The 19,795-nt window shown below is 40.3% G+C and overlaps 1 protein-coding gene across 2 annotated transcripts in view; it reads left to right on the top strand.

Moving 5' to 3' along the window:
* The window catches only part of LOC126848401 (uncharacterized), a 23,113-nt gene extending 3,318 nt beyond the window's left edge, over nucleotides 1–19,795 (top strand). The window contains exons 1-7 of one of the 2 annotated variants that reach the window (XM_050589290.1): nucleotides 4,739–4,916; nucleotides 5,555–5,789; nucleotides 10,834–11,042; nucleotides 13,734–13,869; nucleotides 15,241–15,374; nucleotides 16,400–16,706; nucleotides 18,584–19,795. In XM_050589290.1, the coding sequence (XP_050445247.1) occupies nucleotides 5,753–5,789; nucleotides 10,834–11,042; nucleotides 13,734–13,869; nucleotides 15,241–15,374; nucleotides 16,400–16,706; nucleotides 18,584–18,669 (909 nt within the window). In that variant the 5' untranslated portion in view covers nucleotides 4,739–4,916; nucleotides 5,555–5,752 and the 3' untranslated portion in view covers nucleotides 18,670–19,795. Of the gene's footprint in view, nucleotides 1–4,738; nucleotides 4,917–5,554; nucleotides 5,790–10,833; nucleotides 11,043–13,733; nucleotides 13,870–15,240; nucleotides 15,375–16,399; nucleotides 16,707–18,583 lie in introns of those variants that run through there. The other variant, XM_050589292.1, reaches the window with a different exon arrangement.

Below are 19,795 nucleotides of genomic sequence, written 5' to 3'. Positions count from 1 at the left end.
ACATCATTAAGCTCATATTAAATTATTTTACAATTTTTTGCTACATACCATTACCCTAAATTTATCGGGGAATATATTTTTGATGGGAGCAGGCAGATATCGTACCCTACTTATTTTCCTTTCGCCTCCCGTCGCTCTCGCTAGCTCGCTGTTCGTGCCTAGCGGGGTATCGATTTTATGTTTTATGCCACGTGCAACCTTGGATTGGTCGCGTTTTTCATCCTCGTACCGAGCACATAATCGTCAGATTATTTCCGCGTCGATACCAAGTGAAAGTACAAACAGAATGAACACGAAAAATGCGACGAAATTTGACAGATAACGATTATTCTTCGCGTTAGCGCGGTCTGCATGAATATGATCGATACCATATTTCCGTATAATTACATGAAATCTGTAATTTCGCCGTCATTAATATTCCTGACGGATAAGCTTCGGCCAAATGGTACTCTAATGAAGGAGGCAGCATTGATCCAAGTCGTATCGAGATGCTCCCTGGATTTCCAATTCACCCTTCCTCATGTCGCCTACCGCGTGACGATTGTACGTATGGGGTATTACCGCGGCTTATCCTGAAATTAGCCTGCTGGGTATCATTCCCGGGCGACGTTATACCTACCTACCTACCTACCTATCTGCGGATGGAGTTGGGCTGCGCGAGTAAGGCAAGGGTTCGTTCAAACAACCCTGTAGGGAACGACCGCTTGTTGCAACCGGGCACGCAATCGTAATGTACAACATTTCCCGGGCTCCATAATTTAAAGGGCATTCTGGCCTCGACGGCGACGTATACTACACATAGCCGTGAGTTACGACCGCCGTATACTTTTAATCAGATGGGGCTTGGGGGCGCATATACATATTAACAATGAATTTCTCGGTGATCATTGTACGAGCGGCTAGGATGTACAACTTCAGATATTATTGTACCCGAAACAGATATTTGCTTGCAAATGGTGTATCGCGCAAGTAAAATAACAATAGACTTATCCATGTAAACATATATGTATATGCTCGCAATTTCTCTTATATATATATATATAAGTTGTATTTTAGTTATATAACATGAGTTACATTTCCAGCTATATATTTTCCATATACAAGATTATGTAATCAAGTATGGAGGGCTTAATGTATTCTTGTATTACGAGAGAGCAATAGATTTTTCACCAGAAATCTTAAATATGTATTGACAAATGTATATCTATATTTTCTATAGAGCTCTATATGTATATGTATATGTATATGTACATGTATACATATATACGGTATGGATACAAAATATATAGATAAATGCAACTTTTCCAATCGGATATAAAGCCGTAAAATTCATTAAATTTATAACATTTTTGAGAGAATTACAGAGAAATACAGAGTACATTCAGTCCTACATGGGATATATCGATGATGGTTTTTCAGCGATCAGCGCTTTCCGCTCCAATATTCTCTAATGCTCTAATGCTCCGAAAAGATAACATGCGAGATTTAATAAAGTCTCGAATTATTTCGCGCTTGCCTTATTCTTTATCTCTATTACCGATAAGATTGAATGGCCGGGGACCTTATATATCCTCCCATTCGCGGATGAGCTTCTACTTTATTTAGAGGGCAATACGCTCGTGCAACGCTCGATGATTCGAAAGAGGTAACGACTCGGCTCGGTCGACACTGCGTTAACTGCGAGGCAGCTTCGTCACCCCCGTCGCTCGCTTTCCGTCCCCGCCGATGCGAAAAGCATCGACAAGGGTGAGCGAGGGTTCCGTGCGAGAGTGGCGTGAGAGAGAAAGGTGCGGCGAGACGCAAGAAGAGGGAGGGAGAGAGAGAGAGAGAGAGAGAGAGAAGAGAAGCGTTGAAAATAACGATATTCTTGCGGAGAGAAGTCGTGGCTTGAAACTCGTCGGCGTCGGCGAAACCATCGACGACGCGTCGCGAAATTCTCGTTTATCGGTGACGCCCCTTATCCGCGAAGGAGTGACGGCGAACGTTCGAGCGACAATTCGTTGCTCGTTGCATATTAATGTATCTATCCCAGATGGGCGTTATTTATATGTATAATCGTAACGCGCTTCCGTATTGAGATAGATAGAAAATGCGCAGACATAAAGAAATTTTTTTCTTTTATTTATACAAGAAATTCGAGTTCATTAATTCATTTGATTTTTTTTCTATAATTAGAATTATTCGCGGCAAGATTGGATGGGGGAGCTTACGTACTCTCGAATATACTATACGCATCATAATTTGTTAAGACGTTTTAGGACATAGAGAGAATTTGTATTGTTATTTTCGTGACATTTTCTCGTCATAAACTCGCGTGATTAGACTGGCGATTTTTTTGCTGCTCCTTAATAGCGTTTTCGCGCGAAGCAAGGTTGCTCTGAGAGCAATTAAACTCAATTTTTCATGAACGTATGCTCGATTGAAAATGGGTTTTGAGTCTGATTAATATAAATCATACATTAATGATATAAATAATATAAAGTACATATCATTTAACGCTATTTTGACTTTAAATCACGAGATATTTTACCCTGCTTAATTAATCAAATCGCTTACTCGAAGTATTTCATTGATTAATCTAATAATAATTCAAATACTTCTAGTAATCCAAGACGGAGTTTATGACATCATCAATAGCTTTCAGAACCATCAAATTTGCTTCACTCGAAAACACTATAAGAAATATCGGATTGAAACGACGAAATGGCCGAATTGATCGTATCGATGATTTTATGATAAATTCACGATTCACTGCGATACGTACGGTCTGCCGGATAATTCGCGGTAAATTTCCGAATGAATCGTAATTAAGATGTTAAACAAATGCCGAGCGCGGTGCCGATGGATTATTAATCAGCCTGCTATTCATTCGCACGATCGCGTTCCCTATGAATCCAAAATGAGATCGCGTTACCTTCCTTCCCCCGCGATCATCATCCGCTCGCTCTACCACAATCCCACTCTATGCCGGATGTGACAAGTGAACAAAAGATAACGTCACTGATTAACAAAAAGGAAAAATTGGCGCGTATGAAAAGTTTGGAAGCTTTTCCTCTCGCGATTAACCGCTTTTACCTCCTCTCATTTTCGACGAGATTTCTTTCACGGACTCTAGTCCGTCATACAATCAGACGCATTTCAACGACCCCGTTGCCTTGCAACTGAAACGCACCATCGATCTTCCCGCGTCTCACCGGAGACCTTTCGGGTTTATTGCAGCGTAAATAGGACCTACGAAAGGATCATTTAGCCGGCGCACACCGCCAAAGGAGCGACGTATATTCACTCTCGCTCTTGCATTCGCGGTGCGTGTTGGCGCGATTTACTTACGACGGAACATTTGTCGCGCGGAAATTCACTAGCTTGGCACATCGCGGGTAATTCAATCAGAGGGAGGGAGGGGGAAGAGAGGGAGACGATGGGTGAGTGTAATTAGTTTATTCGGAAACGCGGTACATGTATGTATGACGACGAGTGTCCGGCATGAATTTAAATTTCCCGATGTAAATGTGTCGTAACGGTACAAATATTCGTTTGTCGATGCGATTTAATGGACACGCGGTGTAGATGCAATAATGATTAAAGTTATTTATATTCCTGACGAGGAGTCAGAGTCTAAATTGGGACGTGGCGAGGTGGAGTGACGAGGATTTACGGTTGGCTTGATTCTGCGGAGAACGCGGATGACGAGTGACAAAGCTGATAAAAATGTAAACCCGAACCCCGAAATGGTTTTAAAGTTTCGAAGATTATTATTTCGTTTTAATCCGCTATAATTGGACACAAACGCCAAACCGAAAGCGGCAAGGCAGACGCGTAAATTCGATTTAATTAAAATTGACATTATTTGAAAGAGAAGAGAACGGATTAAACCGTCATCTGATCTTTAAGAGTCAAACAATCCTTTCGGAAAGTTACATATTTTTATCGATGACGTCATGTCAATTGGTGTATAAACATATGTTTTATGCCAATGTATTTACACAAGCTGCGCAATCGTGTTACTACACTGAGAAAAAAAAAATTGTTGATTTGACTAAATGTGGTTCAACGGATTATTATTTCTTTAATTGAAATATTTAAGTATTTAAGTTAAATACGACATATTAAATTTAACATAATGTATTTGACTTAAATACTTAAATATTTCGATTAAAAAGGTAATAATCAGTTGAACATATTTAGTCAAATCAACAACCTTTTTTTCTCAGTGTACGGTACGAAACCCTGTTCATTCTACTTTCTTGTATTACATCGAGGTGAGCGGCAACGATAAATAATCGAGAATATCCGTACTCCTCCCGTGTATGATACTCTTCATGTAAGTTATGTTCGTACATTTTTCTGGCGGATAAAAACTGAACAATATCTATGCTGCCGACAAGTCGCGCGTTCATTGGGTTACAGCGTTACGTTTTAACCGCTATACTAGAAATAGCAGGACAGAACAATATTTTTATATCCTAGATCGATCGTTCCTTTTATTTACAAATGTTTTTCTCTTCTTTCTTTATTAAAATAAGAAAGTTCTATTAACGTACACATGTGTAGACGTACAGAGATGTAAAACTATATATAAAAGCAAAAATAAATATGTGTAAATATTTGAAAAAAAAAAAATAATTAAATTAAATCGAGAAATGCATGAGAAATAATTTACTTATAATTATCTATTATTCAAAAATTATTTATCGAGGTAAAGTTTGAAAAGAGAAGCGGAACGTACAAATACTCTAAACAAGAAGCAGAGCGTCTCTTGGTTCAAATAGACACTCGAATAAAATACAGAGATACAGAACAGCCAGACCTGCAAATAGACAAACGGATAAAGAGGTCGGTCTGATAGAATATCGATAGCGGCATCTCTGGAAAAAGGACGAAGGAAATACATCGCGCACTACAAGACCGCCCGCCACGTAAGCAAGAGCGCGTTTATCCTGCAAATGCATACATCTAATACACAGGCAGAGAAAAGGGGAATGATGCGGGGCGTTAGCGGGAAAGAGGGAACTGGCCTATCGAAGGACGGAGGGGGGGGGGAGCGGCCGGCTCGGGGTTGTTCGGAATCTATCGGTGGACCAGATTTTACTCGTACGTACGCACATTCCCCCCGCGGCGCCATCGGGGATGCGTGTCGCTGTGTGTGTGTGTGTGTATGTATATATACATATGTGTGTGCATGCGTCTCGTATGTATATCCGATGCCAAGACACGCTCGACATATGCGAGGGCGCAAGCGCGGTCTCGCATGCTTGTGTTCGCGCATTCGCGACGCGCGCGTTGTCGGCTCCGCGCCGTCGTCGTTTCGCGAGGAAATTGATTCTGCGCGAAACGCAACGGGGGGGGGGAGGGGGGGTTCCAGCGGAGCCAGCCGTGCAACTACCAGAGAGAAGCCGGGCTCGGCGGATCGCGCATATACCCCTCTATCCGGGTACTATACGCGTAATCGCGGATCGCAAACGTAACGAGCAGTCGACGACTCCGAATCATCCGGCGTATTATATAACTAAATATTGCCACCTTTATCATCGTTGTTCTCCTACGTTACGATTAGCTACGTCGTGCTGGCTGCTACTGCTGCTGTTGAAGAGCTGCACGGATAGAAAGAGAGAGAGAGAGAGAGAAGCCCGGAGAGGTGCCTCTCCGACGACATGCGAAGAGACGCGTTCGATGCGACGACGATAGACGACGAGCGAGGATCGCAGACAGCCCTAGTCAGACACGTCGACGAAGACGACCGACGAGAGCATCCATGGAACTGAAAATCCTGCTGTGGATTCACATCGTGGGTAAGTTACAGCCTTCTCTCGACTTCCGTCATGACATCATCCCTGCATCCCTTATATACACTCACACACGCGTCGTTTCTCGGCACGCGTGCAACACGCAGAATCTCCCTTATCGCGTCCGGTAATGTTGCGGTTCTGTCGTTGACAGCAGGCGGACTGAGGTTCTCTCCGGAGTCATAAAAATCGCGTGTCTCCTCGCTCTCGCTAGCTGCTTTACACGTTCATCGCCCCGATAGGCGGTATATCCGGTAATAGATCCGTCCTTGCAACCGTTGCTGTCGGCCAAAGCAGATTGCTGGCACCCCCGATGGCTATCGACGAATAGATTGCACGTACAAAAGCCTTTCTTTCCTATCGCGATGGACCATTTTCGCTTGATCAACGACGCCTTAAGTTTTCGAGTCGCTGTAAAATCTAAAAATATATTAAATTTAAGTCATATACAAATATTTCATTCAAAAATGAGAATGTTTATTTAACACATTTCTCTACGTATAAATTTTCGATGCGCGTGGTATGAATTGAATTTTATATATGCACCCATATATTTGATTTTTAAATTAAATTATTAGTAAGTTAGTTAAGTTCGCATAATAAATTTATTATATTCAATTGAGATTACATGAAATCGCTGATATTAGGCGTAATTAAACTATTATTATATATTATATATTATATATTATATTATTATTATATATTATTGTATAAAGCGTTGTATGCTAAATTATAAAAAATTCGAGTCGAGAAAATGACGTTTCTATCATAACTTTGTTCCGTCGCGTCGTAAAACGCACACCCGAGCGTTCCGGGTCGCAGACACTTTTTTTACGATATGTCAAGAGAAACTTTTCCCATTACGGGTATTAGTATAAAGTGCATGATACGCGCGAGGATTGCAAAATCGTCGTAAGTATACATAGGTAACGCGATACGAACGATGTAGGGATGAATGTCGATCGTCGAATTCGTCGCATTGTCAGGATTTTCCGGCTCGCCAAATGGATTTCACTTTGTCGCTACGCATGAAACGCGAAGGGCGTTGCTTCGCGGCGAGACAAAGTGTAAAAACTGTTAAAGGAGACACGCGTCTCTGGGATGATGGGAAAGGGATCCTTTTCGCGCGCGAGCGTTGAAGTAGCGGGAGAGTCATCAGCGGCGGACTCGAAGGATGTGTCGACGTCGGGTCGTTGGCCGTTCGCCGTAAAACGTGCGGGCGTTCCCTCGTAATGAGGCATTAACGAATTTAACGAATTACCATCCCGACAGTATAATCGCATTAATGGCATTCCGGCGAATGCCGGATTTTACGACACGCAGCGGAAAGCTCTCCGCGGATGAAATCGCGCTCCGATCTGCCGCTTTGACAAGTTCTTTTCTCTCTCTCTCTCTCTCTCTCTCATCCCGTTGATATCTTTCTTTCCTAACGTCAGCGCACAATCGAATATTCGATTCTCTTGAAACTTTGCGGGGTAATCCAATCTTCATTCGCGACTCTTCTTCGGTTGTAAATGGAAGCTGCATGTTCGCTGCCATGCGCTTGCTTTTTTTAAAAATGTATATGTATATTTTAAGATACTCTTTCCATGGAAATTATAAATCAACGGATCAATACATTGATGAATCAAAATTATAAAGAAATCATTATCGACAAGAACTGATAAAGAGCACCTGTGTGCATCGTTTATAACGAATTAATAAACTGAAATCGATGAATTGAGAATTTAATATTAAAGACATGCAAAAATATAATTTTAATAAAAAAATCTTTTGTCGCGATAATAATGAATGATGCTTTTATTGTTTCTGCAATATCGGCAATTTAATTCGCTGAAATTATAATGATTTCTAATGATAACCATTAATAAATAAAAGTGTAAAATTTTACTATTCTACGTATTTATATTATTGTTTATGTCACGAAAACATATGTTTGACAACAAGAAACATCACTCTTGAAAACGAGCATCGTACAAGCTGATCATTGAACGGATGCAAAATTCGATATTAAACGAGATATCTCTTACGTCAAGCATTAGCGTGATATTTTTCACCCGCGGAAATCTATTGTATGAAAAGCGAATTACATTTTCTTCTCTTTCTTGAGAAAGCGATAGATCTTTGCCCGTTATCTATACGCGCGTATCATTCACATAATGCAGATAACGACTGGTGGTGGTGCGAGCAATTGTTCCGTTATTAACGTTATCTCGATTTATCGATGGTGAGAAAAAAAAAAGATAGTGGAATTCCAGATACCGCTGCAATTCGCGGAATTCCAAATCAAAGTCTCACGAGGCGACATGTGCTCGTCGGCGACGATGATTTCGTTCGATCGTGCGAACCTTTGCCGGCACAAAAGATAAGCACCCTTTTGGAGCTCACGGGAGTGCGAAACGTCGAAGCGATACGGGCTTCAGTTTCTCTCTCTCTGTCTGTCTGTCTCTCTCTCTCTCTCTCTCTCTCTCTCTGCAAACGCGATTTTCGTGCGCCGCATCGCTCGGTAGCTAATTAAGCTGATCGCTTTACCGAACGTCATATCCGTTTTGCGAATCCGTTCGCGCGATTGTCCGATCGGGCGAAATCGCATTCATTGCACGAGAGCAGTCCGTTAAACCGAGCGTATCGCCATTAGTGTAAGCGAATTAAGCCGAGCTCGGTTCCCATATCTCGGTATAGAATATTTCGAATCAAGTCGCCGCCTCTCGAGCAGACTGATGCTATTCGCTTCGCTGTCGGACGGACGAAAATGATTGCGGTAGGCGATTGATGTTTGCAACATCTTCTTTTATCTTTTTCTCTTTTTTTTTTGCGAAAGAATACAACGCGCTCTATCCCCGCGACGAAAAATTCTCACGCGTGATTCGAGTGAGCTCGGCTCGTTAAACGTTGCAGCCTTAAGCGTCATCGCCCGAGCGAGTGCTACGTCGTCGTGCGTGCTTATCTGTTTCTTTCGCACGACGGCACGTACGTCGCTTTCAGTCTCGACGCGACGATAGCAGTCTCGAGTAGGGAGGCTAGTCATCACGTTGAGTCTTCCGCTCTTTCTTCTTCGTCAGTCTTGTCGCAGATCTGCCTTTTTATTAATGACTAACGACCGACTCTAGCGCGAGAGACTGTTCTCGTGGTTTTGTAACTAAATACCCCCGTAAGCTCTCGGTAAAGTGCCTCTAAACGGGAAAGGGGAACATTACGCCGGGATCGTCACACCCTTTAATGCGCTGGGGCAATATTTCCCTACAACTTCCCCGAAACTTTCATCCAATCCGCGGAACTGCGACTCGGATTATATCGATCCCGAGGAAAAGAAATGTTTAGAGCTACTACTCGTTCTCCGGTGCGCGAAAAGTTCGCGTTGAAAATGTCACGTTGAAATCGTTATTTGTTACGTGCACTGCACGTAAATCATTTACACACGAGAAACTTTTTAATATCGCAGATTTCCCTTATATAAACAGAAAATCTCCAATTTAAGTTTAACTATATTGTTTCGTCACAGAGAGGATGATGTAAAAGTGTGAGAAAATTTATACATTTATAACACATTAATTCAGAGTTTTAAATTACTCCTTTTCAACGCTCGGAAGATTCGAAATTAATAAGCAATCATCCAATGGAATTCTCATTGACCGATGCACGGAATAATGTGTGCGGAGATCTATAGATTTATTACGTAATGCTTTGTGCAAAACGCGCGACATAAATGGCTCGAGAAATGGGGAAGCGTATTGAAAGGGGTTGAACAATCGTCTCGAATATATTGGCACGCGAAAATTTCCCGGCATGAGCGAAATTCATATACGGAAACGCGTAAGTTCTGTTTCTCGCGTTGAGATCGATTCCATTTCACGTGAATGAGAAAATTTTGGTCGGCACCGCGATGCGAGAGAAACCGGCGTAAGGGGGGAACGGGGGGGGGGAGAGGCAACGTGCGGCAAGGATTCTATACGCGATCGATAGGGGATTCCAACGGTCGGCGTTGAGATACGCCGAATAATTTCGAATCCACTGTTGAAAGAGAGAGAGAGAGAGAGAGAGAGAGAGAGAGAGAGAGAGAGAGAAGCGCGTTTCGCGCATCGTCATTATTATAAGAAACTATTTCTCGCGGGGTCGTATTATATTCGCGGCTGCTTTCATTACGGGGGACTTCCCGCGTAATGACGATGTCGCTCTGATAACCAGTCGCGTAGCTGCTTGCGAAGCCCAGTGGTTCCCAAGCTCTCGAGCGGCAAACAGATCTAATTAAAAAATGAGGCTTCCTTACGGCGCTCGCGCGCAGAATGTAATCGAGGAAATATAATCTTTAATTAACGTTAATATATTCTTTTTATCGACCTCTCGTTTTGTCGAGCGTAGCGCACGAAGGCGATAAAGGCGATGATATGATATTTTCATTACCGTTATATGACTTTTAAGGAAAGGATAATTTATTACTCTCGCATAACATCACACGTGCTATTAATCTAAAGATAGCGACGGGACGATATTTTTAGCAAAGTGGAAACACGGAGAGTAATGGCCCATACGAAAATACCACAAAATACCACAGTGGACTATCTCTTGAACTTTATAAAATCGATAACTATGGAATATTATGTGTGAGAGATGTGCCAGGGCACATACCTTTATTCAACTATCTTCCGCGGACATAAAAGCCCGTCACTTTTCCTATTTGGGAAGCACTGTCCGCAAATGTAATCGATGAGGTATGCATCGCGAGGCGATATTCAGCTGCCTCTCATGACATGACACGGCAGAAACTCACCTTCGGCTTTCATTTCCTCTTTTCCCCCGGGGGCATGAATCGGGATTCGGATCCATACGCGAATCCCTGGCGCGTCCCCTCTCCGCATGTGCCCTAATAACTGCGCCGAGAGATCATCCGTCTCGATAAGCGTATAACTAACGCGAGCTGCCGTTTTAATGACGTATAATATGGTCCTTCCTTCCACCCGCTCGCCTTCCCCTCCCCGCCCCCCTCCGCCCTTCTCATTTAACGAAACTAATAAAATTAATTAATGAATCATTTTTTTTCTCGCTTTCTCAGGAATCTGCTCGGGTCTGCGACAAGTACGCATCCAGATACCGACGGCCGTGAAGAAGGGCGAGTCGGCGACGCTGAATTGTTGGTATGACACCGAGGGCGACCAGTTGTACGCCGTCAAGTGGTACAAGGGGGGTCGAGAGTTTTATCGCTACGCCCCGAACGAGAATCCGCCAGTCAAGACTTTCCCCATCGGAAACCTGACGGTGAAGGTGAGTTCCTTCCGGACCCGGGCTCGCCTCTCTTCCTCTCCGCCATCCTCAACCAACCTCGTGACGAACAAGCTTACAACCTTCCGCGCTGTCCCGCGGGCCACGGCGAAATCCAGAGATCCTTTCGTGTCCCGGTGGGACCGCGCGAAGGGGAAAAAAAGCGGTGTCAAGAAGAGAGAGAAAGAGAGAGAGAGAGAGCAAAAGCGAGGATTTATTGCGGTCGAGAAGTTGCGAATGGAACACGATAACACCGAACGCGCCGGAACGTACAGTACCTGGTCGATGTATAGCGCGTTCTACATATCGGTCGATCGAAGTTTTTGAATTCGAGCTGTCTCCCTACGAGAGGGGTAACTGATGGCCCTCGCGTCCGATGTGTGTTGGCCGTTTCTGGTGTCGCGCTTTCTCTCCATTAAATTTCGCGCGTTTTCGTTTTCCTTTTTGACTTTTTAAGCGTGCAGGAGTTATCGTATCTTTTATTGCAATTTTATGCTCGATTGATAGAATCATAAATTTTGTAGAGAGAGCTTTTTTTTTTTTTTTTTAATAATAACCTTCGTAACTCTTTTACATCTTTTTAAAATGTATTTTCATACATTATTCTTATTTTTATTTCTAACTGCGAAAAAAGCAATGACACTTATTCGTTTTATTACTTAATCGAGAGATATATCTGTGGAGAAAGATTTTAATCCTAAATAAAGAATATTCTATTCTACTTTATATATTCTGTCCGCGGATGTTTCATTTATATGCTTCAACCTAATTGTTTAAAGCGCCGTTAAATATAATTTTATGCACACTACATGTATACGAGATGCGGTCTAGCAAAGCCCAATGTAGAATTCCGCGTTTCAGACGTGACAGCTCGGATTACGACCTAATAATGTTTGTTTAACGAACGCCTACAGTGAGATACGATTCTGTCATATAATGGCGAACAGATCCGTTTTGCATTATTGCACTTGCATACGTGATTTTTAACGTCGACTCTCTATGCTTACGCGCCGCGTTTATATTTTTGCGATGTCAGATACTGAGAGCCGCGGGCTCTGTTTTTGCTCGAAACGCAATACGAAAAGCCCGGACACCTTGCTACGATATTTATTACTTTTAACATCGTCGATAACGAATCGCGCGCAATTGGCACTCGGATTGGCAATTGGATAAAAAAGATAGGAAAAAAAAAGCAAGCGCGAGTGCATCGCGAATATTTAATGCGATGGATGGAAGCGCGGTCGGAGGCGTGAGACGAGGTATCCTGTTTGGGAATAGAAGAGCTGATGTATCAAATAATTAGATTAGTCGTAGTTTGCGCGATTGGGAAAAGTATCGGTTATTAAGATAGTTGTCTCGCAAATCGCAATTAACAAGAAAAATTTGAAAATTTAACTATACGTTAATAAATGTAGTATCCACACGTTTGTGCAATTTAAAAGCAATTAACTGTCCCGAGCGTGAGATAAAATAATAAACTGCTATCAAAAATTGTACTTTTTATGCGTGTCGTATATGCGTAAAACATACGGAAATCTTTTATTTTGAATTTTAATAATTAAAAAGAATAACAAGAAAGTGATGAAAAGGCAAAATAGAAGGACACTTTAGAAATTCTATTGAAATCAAAAACGATTATTGACCGTTTGGTTTTAGGAATACAATAATAAAAAGACAATAGTAACATTACGGTATCATTTCATCTTTGTTATTCACCGAAAGTTAAACAAACACAGATGATGTGTTTGCGAACGTTGCGGACATTGACTTGGCAATGTTGAAAAGTCCAAAAGTTTTCAATCGATAACTGTAGGTAGTCGAATGTTTTAAATTGATTCCAAATATAAAATTTTGGATTGTATATATTGTCGCGAAACAACTACTTTAAGGATGTATGTGTCATGTCAAAACATTGATAAAAGCATAAAAATTTCGTAGACAGTTTCTATTACTATTTCTTCTGAGTATCTGTGCAAAACTTTAACACAATTTTCTTAACGTTTGGAAATTATTTAAGTTTAAAGTTACTATTGATTTTTATAGAAAATTGTATAGTGTACCATTAATTGACAAATTTGACAAGGTGAAAACGCAGCAAGATAAAATTTTTTATATTATGTACATTATGTATATTAGGAAAACTCTAATAATTTTTTATGCAAAACTTGATTTAGATCCACTTACTCGTTTAAAAGTTATTTACTAAAAATTATTAAAAAAATATTATTTTTCTTTCTCATTTTTTCATTGTTTTTTCTTTTTTTTTTTTGTTTCTTGCAGTTGATTGCAGGGAGTATACACAATTAAAAGTTTTCGTCATAAATTAAGAAAAATACTAATTACACCTACTTTCTTTTAAGGAAACATTACAAATCATATTATTTGGTAATACTTTAATCTTTTTTATAATTCAGATTTACTTATCTGATTTTTCAAACAGCATTATAACAGATTATTTAAACGTAAGAAATATATTTATTTTTTAATTTTGACAGTTTTTTGTTGCTATTGTACAGCCGAAACATCTTTAATGGATTGAATCAATTTTTCCTATATATTATAAACGAGCATTATACGTATTTTTCTAACATATGTATCGCGAGAATTCCCACGATCCCTCGATAATCGCGACGGAGACAAAAATGTCTCGTGTCTGAACGTAAGAGATCGTAATGAATTACCATTGTTCCGCAGAAAGCGGAGAGCAACGCGACGCAAGTTGTGCTGATAAAGTTGGAATTGGAAGCGGCGGGCGTATATAGCTGCGAGGTATCAGCTGATGCACCTTCCTTCCACACGGCTATAGTTTACGCGGCGATGAACGTCGTTGGTAAGTATCTCTCTTTAATTTTCTTATTCCCTACATTAATAACTCTCGACGTTAGAATCAACTGTATAAAAACATGTTAGAAAGAGAGAGAGAGAGAGAGAGAGAGAGAAAGAGAGAGAATTATACGACGGAACGATTTAATGCGCGTATTCGCTTTACGATGTCCCATTGTCTCATAATATCGAGTCCTATAATAAGAGAAATAATAATAATAATAAGCGCGTTACTTAAATGGTACTTTCTCGATCGATAAAACTTACGATCAACGATAATTTATTGTACGATCGACGAGCGAGAACGTTCCGCGAAAAGTGGCATCTTTCAAAATTTACAAGAGAATTGTGTATCCAGTAATATATTTTAACAACGTAAATTGCATGTCGCAATTTTGCGAGATTCTGTCATTAAAATGTAGCGTCCGATAAATTTTGCGCCGACAATGTTTTGCCGGGGCTTCTTCTCTTCGAAGAGTACACTGTAATCTATTCTGATATTACGTACGTGAAGCTTCTCTCCATCGGAGAGAATTAAATATCTTTTTTAATTACACTCACGTCCCTCGCGCGCGTCATAACCAGCCTCGCTCGCGAATGAAAAACAAGAAATATATATCCGTGAAAACGCACGCACATCCGATGCGACACAAATCTTTCGAAAGGACGGATCTGCTCGATATTCGCGCATTTCGCATCAGAGCGGCGATTTATTTTTATCCGCCACCGTAAAGGGCGCGACGAAGCATGCAAATTTACGCCGTTCGTAAAAAAGTAATATTTTGCAAGCGGGAACTGGCGTTGACAACGTGCAGATGCTTGTAACAACCTGCGTGCGTTGCACACACGCGTGTGTGTGTGCGTATGACGCGGCGATAGCGAGACGGACACGCGATTTGCTTCGCGTCAGTCGTAAGAAAAGACTTTCTCGTACGAGAGAATGCGAGGGGGAGGGGTTCGCTCCCTCGTATCGACCGACCCCGTCACCGTCGCCGAAACTTTCGGGCTGCGTCGGGCTTTGGAGAACGTCGACGGGTCCCCGGTCAAGCCCGGTCAAAGCGACGACGAGTCGACTGCACGCAAGGCTCTTGCGATGTTTGGACGCGTTGGTATGTACAAGGTGTCCGAGACGTTAGCGAGCCACCTTTACATATGTATTTTTTTATCCAAATCCTTATGAGAAACATCGCGAGAGACCAATGGTTATTAATATATGCGCGATCAAAAAAGGGAGAGGGATTAAACTTCAAAAATTCTTATCATCAAATTTCGAGTAAACTTTATTTGAGATTTATAATTGAAAATATATTCACTGAAATTCAAGTGGCTGGATTCGGCACACCCGGTATTATACACGGAATATATCTTGCCTTCGCAGAATTGCCCTCTCAGATGCCGTCGATACAGGGGCTAAAGAGGAAATACCGTGTCGACGATATGCTGCGTTTGAACTGCACATCCGGTCGGAGCAAGCCAGCCGCGAATCTCACTTGGTATATCAACGATCGACAGGTATGCTCCAACTGCTAATGATGGTAATGCGCGTGTGGTTAGACGAGAGGAGAGACGATCGGAAAGGAATGGGGACGTCGGGCGGAGAGGGGAGGGTGGGCGGGGAGTGGGATCAGATACCTCTATTTAGTTTACCTTGGCTTTGATCCATTATCCCTGATCAAACGTCGGAGACAAGGGAGCTTATGGGATACCTTCCTCTTCGAGATGTTCCAAAGTTAGGAAGGGCAACGTTCGCGGTTGAATGGAAAATCATTCAACATAGTGCTCCTGTCATGATTGACGTGTACAATATTTCCATAAATATCCTTCGAAGTAATTGAGGTTCCGATTGAGGATAATTTGAAATGTTCCAGAACACACCTTTCAATTTTTAAATAGCCAATATCTCAAAATATCTTAAACTTTAAATGTTTTACAGATAATGTTCTAGAAGCTGCGCTCTTAAATTGAAAATTTTCTAGAAGCTTTTGAGAAGTTTTATAGCGTTTAAAGTATTTTTTTTACAAAACGTTATTTTCACAAAATAGCTTTCATAATTACTTTACATTAACGCACACGGATGTAAATTATCTCGCGTGCTAGATACGAATACGCGGGAAAATGAATCGCCGCCACCGACAATTTATATAACAGCAGCATTTTTTTTTTTAAACATACGAAATAACGTAAATAATGATTTTTCATACTGCACACAATATCAGTTAAATATATACATGTAATTTATCTTCTAGCAGCGTTCTTTTATATTGTGTCAACATACCCATTAAATCAATTTATAAAACTTGATTACAATACGTTACAAAATTGAAATTTTTTGAAACAATTTACTTTTTTATCAAAGCATATGGCCCTATGCGTGATCAAAAGAATTAATAAGCTTTCGTTATCATTTATTTCTTTTTACACATATTATACATATCTCTATAGCGATACACTCGCTGTGCCAGCACGCTCAGAAAAATTTTAGATGATCTCAATTTTAGTTGATTGATTTTTGTCTTTTTATATTTTTTCCTCCTCAGCCTCTCAAGTCGCACGTTCGTACGTACAGTCCCCTCGACACGAACGAATCGGAATGGCAAGTCTCGCAGATCGGGCTCCAGTTCCTGGTTACGTCCGAGCACTTCATGAGCGGCAAATTGAAAATACGTTGCAGCGCGTCGATATACGACATTTATTGGCAGAGCACGGAGGTCAGCGCCGAGGAGGATCGGCCACGGGTGATACATTACGAACCGGCCGCGACTATCGTCGGCATCAACTACTTGCAACCACCGCCGAATTTCCAAACCGGTCAGAAGAAACCCGACGGGCAAGTTGGAGTGAAAGGTAAAACCTTCCTCGCATATTGCGTTGCACGGACGCAGTTTTATTATTCAAACAAAGTTCGATAAATACGTTCTCGTGTTTATTTATCAAAATTCGAGACACCTCGGGAATTTAAACGCTTTATTTTTCCAAGCTCGAACAACATCCTAGGAGCTCTTTGAGCGGGCGTGTTTGCATTACGTAAAACAGCCGTGCATACAATCGAGGCCACAGATTTCTATACATATAGTAAACTAGATTACTAACACGACTATATTTCATATAAAAACATGTGAAGCAAGAGCAGTCATTTACAATTGCGCAGGATATCGATATGATTTGTGTCATTCAAATGTCATTCATTCATTTTTTAAACATATATGTTCAAAACATTTTTAAAAGTAAAAATAAAATATATTAAGTGTATATATAGTGCACGCATAAAAAGCAAATGCCAATAATTTGTAGCATACTTGATGACTGTTTAAATAGATATTTTAAAGAAAAAAATATCGATTTTTTTCAGTAAGTAGAGGGAAAATAGGATAAAACCGAGTAGTTTTCTGGATTTATTATCCTACAAAAAATCAGAGAGTCAAAAAATTTTGCTAATCGTTAATAGTCTTTAGTGGATCTTTAACTATGAATTAATAAGGCTAGTTGCTGAAAAACAAATTTCGTTACCAAGAATAACAAGATTTTTTAGAGAAGTCAAAATACCCGGTACTCATTTGAAAACATGTAAAATATCGTGCAATTACAAAATCTAGATTTATTTTAATTAAAAGTGATGTATTCTATTAACAAAAATCACAAGTAAAAATATTTTCTTATTCTATATTGTTGTAGAAATTTCTTATTTAATGTTTTAACTTTAGAGATCTCGAAAAGTTTTTTTTTTTTAGTGGTTTCTTTTTCTGAGTGATAGTTTTCGTTTTCTACTGCTTTTTTGTAGGAAGACAAAGTCAAAATATTTTTTCTTTTTTTATTATATGAAGTATAGATCCCAACACAATGAAAATAAACACGACGACTGTATATTCCAACGTACAAAGTGACGATCACAAAACTAGTGCGATATTAATCTCTAATATGTATGCAGAATGCAATGCTGCATTTACTAAAGTAAATACTCTGTGTGGAAAAAGTCCGTAACGACTCGATTGTTGCCGCGATATCGATCTTTTTTGGCCCAGAAATTTTGAACTTCTCTCTCAAAAAAAAAAGTCGTGTGCACGTAGGCACAGTTCATCTCAAAATAATGATGGCATCAATCTACAATTAATAACACGCGTTAGACAAAGACAGTAGCATTTATCACGAAAAAGCAGAAGTATCCGGTTGACCTGCCTACCTGCTTTTACCCTGCTTTCCCCTGTAAGGGGATCCCTATAATCTGTTATTCTTTTTTAAAAACTTTAATTATTTTTATGTTTTGATAAATATGCATCAGATATTTATAAATCAAAACTTTTATATAAAATATTGCAGCTTTCTCTTCAAAGATAAAAATTGATTGGTAACCTGGTTGATAAAAAAACAAAATTCAATTCCCAGTAAATATGCTACAATCTGTAATTAATACTTTACTCCAAATGATTATTTTCAAGGTCCAGAGACTCAGAACACATATTTGAAACCAACAGTAAATAAATATATACATATATTCTGTCCAATTATAAGCTGCCCTGCCTTCACTTGTCATATCGCTGTTAGCAGTCTAGGTCTTATAGTATATTAAAAGTCTGCGATGGAGACATTCTAAAAGTCACGTGATTTTCGCCCCCGCGCTTTGAATTCTTCTGCGAATTGATCGAGCAAAAAAAAAAACAAAAAAAAAAAAAGCAGCAAGATAGATATCGTTATCACAGATCGTCTTATTCGATAATCTTTTGCAGTACTGGGGTCCTCCACGATGAACCTGCGGCCGTCAATGAGGCTCGTTTTGGAATTGTTTGCGCTTCTTTTAATCGTCATTCGTTAAAGGCGCGAAGTGCATCGTTCGAGAAACGCGCTTTGGAACACTTTGCGTATGTCGACGTGCTTGTGAGATGAGAAGGGCTCGAGAGGCGCTTTGTGCGATGATGACGTTTCCTCTATGGGAATCGCCTCGGATCGCCACGACAGCAGCAATATACAACCGGAGCGAACACCGGAGAGCTCCTTCGGGCCACGTCAAGGCGGTGGAAATCTGAAAGGCTTGTCCGTACGACGGAGGAATGGAAGTGACGGGGCGCGGCTGGAAGTTCGATCTGCTTCGCAAGGATAGAAGAGACCGAAGGAAAAAAGAATCGACGACGATACGAGGGCAAATCCCTGCGAGATCATTTATTCGACGTTCACTTATCCGACGATCAACGAATGTTGCAAAAAGCACTATAGCGACGACTGGATATACAGCTGAATATACTCACAATATATATATGTTTTATATATAATATATATATATATATATATATATATATATATATATATGTATATTATTAGATCATATACTCTTGCTTCCTTCCAGCGGGATAATGTGTTTGCAATGTGTAGGTATACATATATGTATATTATATATAGCACGTTTTGTCGCATCATATGAAAAGATAGTTTTTTTTTCGTACTTTTATAACTCAGAAAGAGACTATAATATGTAACATGAATGTACGTGCGTATTCCTCGACAACATACAAGTACACATACATAATACACAGATACACGCATATGAAGAGACATGTATGTACACGCGATAAACGCGATGCGTAAAATTATTTGATACACGTTTACTTACCGTACACATACATACTTTCTCTCTCTGTATGAATAAGCGATAAGTAAAAGTGATCGAGGATATTGTGGCCCGCCTAAGTAATTTACAGTGTGCGAGATGATGTACCTGAATCGGATATTCGCGCGAACTTCTCTTGTGTTGCTATTTAGGGACTATGTATTAATAAGCGAGGAAAAAAAAAAATGTGTGCTATATCGAGTTATATGATAACGGCAACTTTGTGTATCTCGATCCATTCCATATTTCGTATTATAAAGTGTAACTAATTTATTAATGAGGCTGATTTAATTGATGTACAGACTTATGGAGTTTATTATAAATTCAATTAACTAAA

The sequence above is a fragment of the Cataglyphis hispanica genome, chromosome 3 (assembly GCF_021464435.1).
Source record: "Cataglyphis hispanica isolate Lineage 1 chromosome 3, ULB_Chis1_1.0, whole genome shotgun sequence".
Lineage (NCBI taxonomy): Eukaryota > Metazoa > Arthropoda > Insecta > Hymenoptera > Formicidae > Cataglyphis > Cataglyphis hispanica.
The sequence above is the reverse complement of the archived record's forward strand: the minus strand, read 5'-3'. Positions and strand labels throughout refer to the sequence as shown.